This window comes from Henckelia pumila, chromosome 3, assembly GCF_033568475.1.
Source record: "Henckelia pumila isolate YLH828 chromosome 3, ASM3356847v2, whole genome shotgun sequence".
Classification (NCBI taxonomy): Eukaryota; Viridiplantae; Streptophyta; class Magnoliopsida; order Lamiales; family Gesneriaceae; genus Henckelia; species Henckelia pumila.
The window spans coordinates 17,112,307-17,124,806 of record NC_133122.1 but is presented as its reverse complement, the minus strand read 5'-3'; the positions used below and the strand labels follow the sequence as shown (position 1 = coordinate 17,124,806).

The following is a 12,500-nucleotide window of genomic DNA, read 5'->3' as shown; positions in this document are numbered from 1 at the left end:
AAAAATTTATTACTAAGAATCCAAAAAACACCTTTGCTAGTTTATTCCGAGACAATCGATTGCCGGAGGAAGATTTCCTTTTAAAATTTTTACAGCCCACCGAAGGGCAGATTACCCTTTCTTTCGAAGAAATTGACTCTGTGAAAACTTTGGGCCCTTGCTTGGTTGGATGTGCGGTTGGTAGAAAGCTAAAGGGGTATGTGGTCAAAGAAATTATCAAACAATGGGGCTGTAAAGCCAGGTTTGAGTTACACGATAGTGGATGGATTATGTTCTTTTTCCATAATGATGAAGAGAAAAAGAGGGTGCTAGAGGGTGGCCCATATCTTGTTTACGGGAGACATTTGTTCCTTAAAGAATTACCCCCGTTCTTCCTCTTCCGGGTTGAAGATATGTTAATGTTGCCTTCTTGGGTCCAAATCCACGGACTCCCTGCTGATTGTTGGACAGCCAAAGCGCTTAGCAAGATTACCTTGGTCCTCGGAAAACCAATCCATACGGATGTCCTCACGATGTCTAAAGGCAAAAGCTTATTTGCTAGGGTTTTGGTAGAGATGGATTCTTCACTACCAAGGATTTATGAGTACCCTCTTCTCCTCCCTAATGGTATTAGGACACATCTGAGATTTGTGTATGAGACAGAACCTAAGTATTGTGCAAATTGTAATTCTCTTGGGCACTCAAATGAGCAATGCCGATGGTTTGTGAACCCAACTGTAGAAGAAGCACCCGAGGGGGCTGCCCATAACAAGAATCAAACTGGCAACGAGCAACCTAAGCCTCGTAGCAAATCAAGGGGGCTTGGGCAGCGAGATCGGAGTAGGACTAGGGATGGAGGCCGTGGGGGAGGGGGATGGCGTGGGGGCCCTTGGGGTAGAGGGCGTGGCCGTGGCCCTGCAGGAGGTGGCCGTGGATTTGCAGGTGGAGGTCGTGGACCTGCTGGGGAGGCGCTAGGTCCTGACCAGGGCACTCATGAAGGCACGGGTGATAATGGATTAGACATTGATAATAACCCACCCCTAGTACAAGATGAGGAACATCTCGAAGATGAGGGCATGGTTTTAGAAATCCCGGGAAGTAATGGGGAAGAAAGGTTTGTAGTGGAAGTCTTTGAAGGTGATGGAGATGAAGAGGGTTTTGAAAAAGTGGTTAGTAAGCAAACGAAAAAGAAACTCAAGTACCTTAAGCGATTGTCGAGACCTAGCAATTCGGAAGGATCAAGCTCTAGCTTAACTGAGTACATTGAGGTGGATACTAGGACATGGCTCCCCAATATGACAGCGAAGTCCTTTCTATTAAACCAAGCACAAATCAGGGCTAGGCGACTTATGGTCGTCTCTCGCCACTCATGAAGATTGCAAGTTGGAACATGAGGGGTTTCAATAAGCCCCTCAAACAAAGGCACGTTCAAGGAGTTTTGAAAAAATACAACTTGAGCGTCCTTGGGTTACTTGAAGTAAAGGTCAATGTTAATCTTGTGGATAGAATGATGGATACTAAATTCCCTGGTATGTCTTTCATGCACAACTTTCATATGTGCACGAACAGTCGCATCCTTGTCATGTGGGATAGTAAGGATGTGAGGCTCGATGTTCTTGGTATGACTGACCAAGTTATTCATGTTTCAGTTGTGTGCCTTCATTCTCAGAGAGTTTTTTTAGCTTCTTTCATCTATGGAAGGAATTCGGTGGTGGCTAGGAGGCCTCTTTGGGATTTTCTGATCAACCATGGGGAGAATATTTCCCTCCCCTGGATCCTGTTAGGGGACTTTAACTGTGTGAGATACCCTCATGAGAAGATGGGTGGCATTCCTATTGTCGCGAGAGATATGGCAGATATGAGAAATTGTATCAATCGGTTGGAGCTCTCAGATGTGAATCATGTTGGTTGCTACTACACTTGGTTTAGCCTGGCTGTTTCTTCTAAGCTTGATCGAGTTATGGTCAATCATCATTGGAGTGAATCGAATTTGGATGTATTTGCTGACTTTGTGGCACCGGGTTGCTTTTCTGACCATACTTGTTGTGTGGTTTCCATCTTCAGGGATAGCACTCGTCGTGCCACACCTTTTAAATTCTTAAATATGTGCGCTACCCACCCGGATTTTCTATAGTTAATCAGGAACAACTGGTGGTTCAGTGGGGGTGGCACAACACAATTCCTCCTCAAGAAAAAGCTACATGGGATGAAAAGAGTGTTGAAACAGCTTAATGAGCGTCATTTCAGTCATATCTCTAGTCGTGCAAAGCGTGTGAGTGAGGAGCTTGTTGAGGCCCAATCTAATGCCCTTAACTCTGGAGTTATAGACAACTCAATCGTGGCTCTTAGGAGAAAAGCAGAATTCCTTCTTGAAGCGGAGCGCTTGTTTCTCTCCCAAAAGGCCAAATGTGAGTATCTCAAGCATAGTGACAGATGCTCCAAATTCTTCCATGGTATGATAAAAAGGAACATCAAGAGAAATAAGATTGTGGCCCTCACTCTAAGAGATGGTTCCACATCCATGGATCAAAATGAAATAGCAGATGAATTTGTGAATTTCTATCGGTCTCTGTTGGGCTCGAGTATGGATAGAGATACCCTGGATACTTCCCTTGTTGCGCTTGGTCCGAAGGTGGAGGAGGCCAGCTGGGAGGTTTTAATTAGAGATGTGAGTGTGGAGGAAGTCAAGAGTGCTCTGTTCAACATTGAGGATGACAAAGCTCCAGGCCCAGATGGTTTCGGGGCTGCTTTCTTTAAGAAGGCTTGGTCCATTGTTGACGGTGATGTTATTGTGGCTGTCTTGGAATTCTTTAGGAGTGGTAAGTTACTCAAACAGTGGAACCACGCTTCCATTGCGCTAGTGCCAAAGTCAGATCATGCCACTACAGTCAATGAATTTAGGCCAATCTTGTGCTGTACAGTGTTCTATAAAATCATTGCAAAGATCCTGACTAATAGACTAGTGGATGTGATTGAGCCTTTGATTAGTCAAGCTCAAGCAGCATTTGTTCCAGGTAGGTCAATTGTGGAAAACATTCACATGGCCCAAGAAATGCTGAAGCACTATGCTAGAAAGAGAGGTTCTCCCCGTTGCATCTTTAAGATAGACCTTCAAAAAGCCTATGATACGGTTCACTGGGAATTTTTACAGGATACTCTGCGTTTCCTCAATTTTCCCCCTTAGTTTATTAATTGGATCATGGAGTGCGTGAGCTCTACATACTACTCCATTTCATTAGGTGGACAATTGTTTGGATTCTTCAAAGGGGCCAGAGGTCTTCGCCAAGGGGATCCTCTATCTCCATTCCTCTTTGTGTTGTGCATGGAAATACTCTCTAGATCCCTTCTTCATGCTTCTACGCTGGCAGGTTTCCAGTTTCACCCCAGGTGTGATCACCTTAACATCACCCACTTGGTTTATGCTGATGATTTGCTGATTCTGTCAAAGGGAGATGTTTCAAGTGTAAAAATCATCCTGGATTGTGTGAGTAAGTTTGGGAAGATGGCTGGCCTCCGTGCTAATGCGATGAAATCCAATCTATTCATGGCAGCTGTCAAAGAACCAGATCGCAGTGAAATCATGAGGTTAAGTGGGTACTAGATTGTATCGTTTCCTTTTAGGTACCTTGGTATTTCACTTGCCGCTGGCAGACTCAGGGAAGGAGATTATAGTGGCCTGGTTGATGGGATTGCAAAGAAAATAGCCTCTTGGCCCAGACATACTCTATCCTATGCAGGGAAACTTGAGTTACTTCGATCCGTGGTTCAAGGGGTTGAGTGTTATTGGCTCTCTGTTCTCCCAATCTCTTGTCGAGTCATTGACTAAATTGACAAGATATGCAGGAACTTTATGTGGACTAGCAAACATCCTCCGATTGCTTGGAGGAAAGTTTGCTCACCTGTTGAGGATGGGGGTTTGGGTCTTCGTGACTTGAGAATTTGGAATAAGACCCTATTAGCTAAAACACTCTGGGATATTCACAAAAAAAAAAAAGACACACTGTGGGTGAAATGGATCAACCATTACTACTGGGATAACTTAGAGGACTGGAGAGCCCGAAAAGATGACAACATCCTCATTAAGAAATTGGTCGAGATTAGAGATGAGCTCGCTGTTAGATTCAACGGTTGGACTAATGCGGCTCTGCAATTGGATACTTGGTTTCAAAAGAGGGATGGACTTACACTTCTATATAAAAGCTTCTTTGAAGGTGCGGGGAGATGGCCTTGGAAGCCAATTATCTAGAAACCTTACATCCTTCCTAAGCATAGAATTATTTTCTGGCTTGTTGCCCATGGTAAATGCCTTACAAAGGACCGTCAACCGTATATTCAGGACCAATCGTGTGGGTTTTGTGGGGTTGTGAATGAGAATGCCCAACATGTTTTCTTCGAGTGCACAGTCCCCCGGCAGCTTTGGGCTCGTCTCTGGGAATGGTTAGGTATCCAATATCAAGTTTGTTCTTTAATGGGTTTGTTAAGATTTATGCGCAGGTCTTACAGGGGCACTACTTTTCAGAAGCGGAGATGCCAGACTGGAGTAGCAGCAGTGTTTTATCATCTTTGGGGTGCACGAAATCGAGTGATATTTGATACGGAGCGGCCCCAAGTCGATGCTATCTTCAGGAAGATTGTTATCCATATTCACCGAGCTTTGGGAGATACTTGATGTACATCCATAGCCTGACTTCTCTCTTTGGGTAGGCCGTTTGGTGTCACTGGAAGGCTTTTGATTTACTTGCTAGCCTTTTGCTAGCCTTTGACTAGCTTCACCATTATTATTCATGCTTGTACTGCTATCTTATCTTAAAATTGAGGATTTTCCTTACTTTGATAGTTTGTAGTTCCTGGGTATGCCCAGTGTAGTTGTATGTTCCTGAGTATGCTCAGTGTAGTTGTATGGGCAGGGTTGCCCATTGTAGTTGTTTGACGGTTCTTAGACCCCTCCTCCCTCTACGTGTGGGTTTTCTGGAGGACTTTTCCAGATTTGACAGAGTTGCTGGATTTCTTCAGTTCGATAGCTCTTCGCCTTGCTGGATCTTGGGCAATGTTTCTGCACTTCGCTATTTATGAGTACCTTTAAATTGTATGTCATGCTAGCCTCTATACCTAGTTTTGGTTTGTCTAGTTATATGTATGGGTATTGGGGTGGTTTGGCTTCGGTTTGTTTTAGTTTGTTTGTGATGGGATATTAATTCGAGTTCCTTGTTGAACACTGATTTTGGGATCCCTGGGTATGCCCAGAGTATTTGTATTTCTTTTATTTACCATCTATGATATGTGTTCATATCAAAAAAAGAAAGAGCTCTCAGTCTGTCAATCCTTACTATGTCTGGACCTGGTAAGTTTCCCCGTGTTGAGTCAAATTAAGCCGCAGGCTCCACTCCTGGTGGTGCCCTTCCGTCAATTCCTTTAAGTTTCAGCCTTGCGACCATACTCCCCCCGGAACCCAAAGACTTTGATTTCTCATAAGGTGCCGGCGGAGTCCATAAAGTAACATCCGCCGATCCCTGGTCGGCATCGTTTATGGGTGAGACTAGGACGGTATCTGATCGTCTTTGAGCCCCCAACTTTCGTTCTTGATTAATGAAAACATCCTTGGCAAATGCTTTCGCAGTTGTTCGTCTTTCATAAATCCAAGAATTTCACCTCTGACTATGAAATACGAATGCCCCCGACTGTCCCTGTTAATCATTACTCCGATCCCGAAGGCCAACGTAATAGGACCGAAATCCTATAATGTTATCCCATGCTAATGTATTCAGAGCGTAGGCTTTCTTTGAGCACTCTAATTTCTTCAAAGTAACAGCGCCGGAGGCACGACCCGGCCAACTAAGGCCAGGAGCGCATCGCCGGCAGAAGGGACGAGTCGACCGGTGCACACCAAAGGCGGACCGGCCGACCCAACCCAAAGTCCAACTACGAGATTTTTAACTGCAACAACTTAAATATACGCTATTGGAGCTGGAATTACCGCGGCTGCTGGCACTAGACTTGCCCTCCAATGTCTCCTCGTTAAGGGATTTAGATTGTACTCATTCCAATTACAAGACTCGTAGAGCCCGATATTGTTAATTATTGTCACTACCTCCCCGTGTTAGGATTGGGTAATTTGCGCGCCTGCTGCCTTCCTTGGATGTGGTAGCCGTTTCTCAGGCTCCCTCTCCGGAATCGAACCCTAATTCTCCGTCACCCGTCACCACCATAGTAGGCCACTATCCTACCATCGAAAGTTGATAGGGCAGAAATTTGAATGATGCGTCGCCGGCACAAGGGCCGTGGATCCGTCAAGTTATCATGAATCATCGCAGCAACAGGTAGAGCCCGTGTCGACCTTTTATCTAATAAATGCATCCATTCCAGAAGTCGGGGTTTGTTGCACGTATTAGCTCTAGAATTACTATAGTTATCCGAGTAGCAGGTACCATCAAACAAACTATAACTGATTTAATGAGCCATTCGCAGTTTCATAGTCTGAATTAGTTCATACTTACACATGCATGGCTTAATATTTGAGACAAGCATATGACTACTGGCAGGATCAACCAGGTAGCATTCCATGTCGACTCTTGGCACCGCATGGACAAATCCAAAACAACACCAATTGTCGTTCGCAAGTAGCACCGAAAGCTTTTTATTGGGGCAAATAGAGACCGATGACGCCTCGTACCCACGAGGTACTCCGTGACCGAGAGACCAAGCAAGGTGCCATTGATCCAAAAACTGAAGACCATTAAAAGTCGTGAGAGTTGGATAACGACATCTGTTGCAAATATCATCCCGTACCACGAACCCGAGGGCTCGCAGCAAAAGAAGAAAGGGTCATTAATCCGACGAATTCCCGCGCTTTGGGTATAGAACACAGAAAACCGAGCTGGCCAAGATGTTCCCGACACTTGAACCATTCTTTGAAGAGGAATTCCGGATACGTTTTCGCTGCGCAAGCAGGGACTCAACTTACCCGGACACACCGACCACCACTCACGTGTTGTTACGTACGCAAAGTTCAAACACCTAGGCTAAGTCATCCACCGCTCCAATACAATGGAAAGAGGTGGAAAACAGCCGAAGAGCTCAAGCAAATGCCCCGACTAACACGGATACACATCCCTGGCAATAAAATCAAAGCTACGGGAGAAACAAAATGTCGAACGAAGATTGGAACACACGCGATTTCTCGCCGCTCGCCGATCCACGATAGCAATGACCATAATGTGATCTCCGGCCCCAATGCGTTCTGAACCAAGGGACTTTGATGGTTGCAGGGGGGGTTAAGAGCACCAATACTCAGGGCTATGGCGGATCGAACGTGCAACGAAATTCCACATGGACGCATCCAAACAACTGCCACAAGCACGAGATATCATGATCGAACCCACTCGAAACGTCTTGCGCAAGAACTCACAACCCCACCGATCTAACCCACCCCCTACTTTTGGGGATGCAAACCTTACTGGATTTTCAAGCTTATTCTCAACCTCATATGCAAGCACAGATATTCGGACACGAAGATGTGGGAAATCAATCGCAACCGCGACCCATGCTCCAATAAAGAGAACGGGACTCACACGACTTGCTCGCCGATCCATGATAGCAATGACCATAATGTGCCTTCCGGCCCCACAAGCATCCTAAACCGAGGGACTTTGATGATCGCATAGGAGCTTAAGAACAACAATGACGAACACCTACGCATGCTTGATTCCCAAACACCGATATTCCTTCTTTCCGACCAACCGTAATAGAAAACAAGCCTACAAAGAGTTCGCGATCCGCATGTCCAAAAAGCTCATGCATGCAATATAGCAAGAAACGGGGTGCGAAATGACGTCGGGGTGAAAAAACGCCCCTGCCTGCCGCCGGCCGGAAAACCCGCCGGAGTGGCGGCCGGAAGGGGCGCCCATCGGGGAAGGTTGTCATGAGGTTGGACGAGCATGGGGGGAAATGGCAAGCATTGCCCCGACTCCTCAACCAAGCCCATGGCCAAACACCCTCCTCCCCCTATAGTATACTTAGGAGAAAAAATCCAAATTTCAGGAAAAGTGGGTTTTTGGGCTAAGGAATCATAATAAATTTTTCTTTTTTTAAATATTTTTTTTGGGCCAAATGCGAATCCGACCACAAACATGCCTTATTTATGCATGAAACTCGAGGGAAATAAATATTTGTGGCATGAGAATCATCAATTTACTCGCTCGTTTGCGCTACGTGCCGCACGGGGCCGCCCGCCCGTGCGCACGGTGCCCCCAACTTGGGCACTTATGGTGGCACGAATCCGACGCCTTAAATGCATTATTTATGCATGAAAACTCGAGAGAAAACAACATTGTGCTGTGAGAATCATAGTTTGGCTCGCTCGTTTGCGCTACGTAACGGGACAGCCCTCCCATGCGCACGGTGCCCCCAACTTGGGCACTCATGGTGGCACGAATCCCACGCCTTAGATGCATTATTTATGCATGAAAACTCGAGAGAAAATAACATTGTGCCGTGAGAATCAAAGTTTGGCTCGCTCATTTGCGCTACGTGCCGCAAGGGGCAGCCCGCCCGTGCGCACGGTGACCCCAACTTGGGCACTCATGGGGGCACGAATCCGACGCCTTAGATGCATTATTTATGCATGAAAACTTGAGAGAAAACAACATTGTGCCGTGAGAATCATAGTTTGGCTCGCTCGTTTGCGCTACGTACCGCACGGGACAGCCCTCCCGTGCGCACGGTGCCCCCAACTTGGGCACTAATGGTGGCACGAATCCAACGCCTTAGATGCATTATTTATGCATGAAAACTTGAGAGAAAACAAAATTGTTCCGTGAGAATCATAGTTTGGCTCGCTCATTTGCGCTACGTGCCGCACGTGGCCGCTCGCCCGTGCGCACGGTGCCCCCAAATTGGGCACTCATAGTTGCACGAATCCGACGCCTTAGATGCATTATTTATGCATTAAAACTCGAGAGAAAACCACATTGTGCCGTGAGAATCAAAGTTTGGCTCGCTCGTTTACGCTACGTGCCGCACGTTGCCGCCCGCCCGTGCGCACACTGCCCCTAACTTGGGCACTCATGGTGGCCCGATTTCGATGCCCTAGATGCATTATTTGCACGAAGGATAACAACATTGTTTAATTTGAATCATTCATGCTAATCGGACGTTTGAGTTAAGTGCCACATTTACTTGCATTTATTTTCCATGGAGCTTGCAACTTAGGTACCTTTTTCGTGGATCACGGGCAAGTGTCAAGTGCCAAGTACACACACGTTTTATTTTCCCAAGTTTTGGGGACGCGCACACCCAAGTACCAAGTGCCAAGTGCGAGCACATTTTACATTGTCCATGTTCCAACCACATGCTTGCGCCGACGTGCGCAAGTGCTGCCTACGCGCACATTTCATTTGCCTAATATCCGGGCAGTCGCACGTTTTGCTTAGCCCATGTTCCGACCACACGCACACACGCCGCCGTGCCCGACGGGCCCAAGTGCCAAGTGCCGCATTGCGCATGTGCACGCGCACGTTTCATTTGCCTAATATCCGAACGTTTTGCTTCTCCCATGTTCCGACCACACGTGCACGCCGCCGTGCCCGACGTGCCCAAGTGCCAAGTGCCGCATTGTGCATGCGCACGCGCACATTTCATTTGCCTAATATCCGGACGTTTTGCTTCGCCCATGTTCCGACCACATGCGCACACGTCGCCGTGCCCGACGTGCCCAAGTGCCAAGTGCCGCATTGCGCATGCGCACGCGCACGCGCACGTTTCATTTGCCTAATATCCGGACATTTTGCTTCTCCCATGTTCCGACCACACGCGCACGCCTCCGTGCCCGACGTGCCCAAGTGCCAAGTGCCGCATTGCGCAGGCGCACGCGCACGCGCACGTTTCATTTGCCTAATATTCGGACATTTTGCTTCTCCCATGTTCCGACCACACGCGCACGCCTCCGTGCCCGACGTGCCCAAGTGCCAAGTGCCGCATTGCGCAGGCGCACGCGCACGCGCACATTTCATTTGCCTAATATCCGGACGTTTTGCTTCGCCCATGTTCCGACCACATGCGCACACGCCGCCGTGCCCGACGTGCCCAAGTGCCAAGTGCCGCATTGCGCATGCGCACGCGCACGCGCACGTTTCATTTGCCTAATATCCGGACATTTTGCTTCTCCCATGTTCCGACCACACGCGCACGCCTCCTTGCCCGACGTGCCCAAGTGCCAAGTGCCGCATTGCGCAGGCGCACGCGCACGCGCACGTTTTATTTGCCTAATATCCGGACGTTTTGCTTCTCCCATGTTCCGACCACACGCGCACGCCGCCGTGCCCAACGTGCCCAAGTGCCAAGTGCCGCATTGCGCATGCTCACGTTTCATTTGCCTAATATCCGGACGTTTTTCTTCTCCCATGTTCCGACCACACGCGCACGCTGCCGTGCCCGACGTGCCCAAGTGCCAAGTGCCGCATTGCGCACGCGCACGTTTCATTTGCCTAATATCCGGACGTTTTGCTTCTCCCATGTTCCGACCACACGCGCTCGCCGCCGTGCCCGACGTGCCCAAGTGCCAAGTGCCGCATTGCGCATGCGCACGCGCACGTTTCATTTGTCTAATATCCGGACGTTTTGCTTCTCCTATGTTCCGACCACACGCGCACGCCGTCGTGCCCGACGTGCCCAAGTGCCAAGTGCCGCATTTCGCATGCGCACGCGCACGTGCATGTTTTATTTGCCTAATTTTCGGACGTTTTGCTTCTCCCATGTTCCGACCACACGCGCTCGCCGCCGTGCCCGACGTGCCCAAGTTCCAAGTGCCGCATTGCGCATGCGCACGCGCACATTTTATTTGCCTAATATCCGGACGTTTTGCTTCTCCCATGTTCCGACCACACGCGCACACCGTCATGCCCAAGTGCCAAGTGCCGCATTGCGCATGCGCACGCGCACGTTTTATTTGCCTAATATCCGGGACTCTCACGTTTTGTTTATCCCATGTTCCGACCACACACCCTCACGCGTCATTTCCCTAATATCCGGTCGCCGGCGGAAAACGGGCCGGAGGTGGCGGCCATTGGGTTGGGTTGGCATGAGGTTGGCCGAGCATGGGGGGCAATGGCATGCATTGCCTCAATACCTCAACCAACCCCACGGTCAAACACCCTCCTCCCCCTATAGTATACTTAGGAAAAAAAACCCAAATTTCAGGAAAAGTGGGTTTTTAGGCCGAGGAATCATAATAAAATTTTTCTTTTTTAAAATTTTTTTTTTGGGCCAAATGCGAATCCAACCACTTACATGCCTTATTTATGCATGCAAACTCGAGAGAAAAAATGTTTTTGCCGTGAGAATCATCAATTTACTCGATCGTTTGCGCTACATGCCACACGGGGCCGCCCGCCCATGCGCACGGTGCTCCCAACATGGGCACCCATGGTGGCACGAATCCAACACCTTGATGCATTATTTATGCATGAAAACTCGAGAGAAAACAACATTGTGCCGTTAGAATCATAGTTTTGCTCGCCCTTTTGCGCTACGTGCCGCACGGGGCCACCCGCCCGTGCGCACGGTGCCCCCAACTTGGGCACCCATGGTGGCACGAATCCATGTTCCGACCGCACGCGCACGCCGACGTGCCCAAATGCCGCACACACGCACGTTTCATTTGCCTAATATCAGGACACTCGCACGTTTTTCTTCGTTCCGATCACACGCGCACGCCGACGTGCCCAAAGTGCAAAGTGCCGCCCCCGCGCATGCTTCATTTGCCTAATATCCGGGCACTCGCACGCACGTGCCAAGTGCGGCGCACTATCTAAAACTCCGACATACGTAATATTTTTTTTTATTTTCGCCCCCCTCTTATATTATGTGAGACCCCGATTCTAATCATCTAATCAAGAATCAATCCTATCAATAGACATCCAAAGATCCAAGAGATAAAGCAAATTTTTTTTTTTTTTTTTTTACACAGGGTGACGCGCGGGCGCGCCACCCGAGGTGCGGGCGCGCATACAGACCTGCCCGGGCCTCCGAGAAAGGGAGCAGAACGCGCGGGCGCGCATGGCCTGCTGTTTTAGCTCAAAATAAGGCTTCAAAAGTGCAATCCAACACCCGGAAAGGCTCCGACATGATCCAACTAACACTTTTCCAACAACGAAGTATTCAATTACAAGAAAGAGTAGAACATGCATCAATTCTAAGTTCCAAAATCCAAAATACAAATCGAGTCGAATACAATCTAAGTTCGATTTCAAATTCGACTTCTACAATAACAAGGCCTCACTCTATCAACTCATCCACCTAGCCATGCGATCTTTGACTCGGTCCTGCCCCACCTGTTGCCAAGCACACATACAAAGACAAGACAACAGCCGGATAATCCGGTGAGAATAATATTCCCAGTAAAAGAGACAAACATGCAATATCATAAAAACATCTCAAACGAAATGCATCATCTTCTACATATTCAAATAACAACCATGCAATTCCACAAGCATGTCTAAAACTCAATTCATATGCATAAATGCAAT

General features: G+C 48.1%; 1 protein-coding gene across 1 annotated transcript; it reads left to right on the top strand.

Annotated features, from left to right (window-relative positions):
- The first annotated feature begins 1,348 nt into the window (after positions 1-1,348).
- Positions 1,349-3,163, top strand: LOC140888159 (uncharacterized). Its single transcript, XM_073295846.1, has 2 exons — positions 1,349-2,029; positions 2,114-3,163. Exons 1-2 carry the CDS (start codon positions 1,349-1,351, stop codon positions 3,161-3,163), a joined length of 1,731 nt encoding a protein of 576 aa, XP_073151947.1.
- The last annotated feature ends 9,337 nt before the right edge of the window (positions 3,164-12,500 follow it).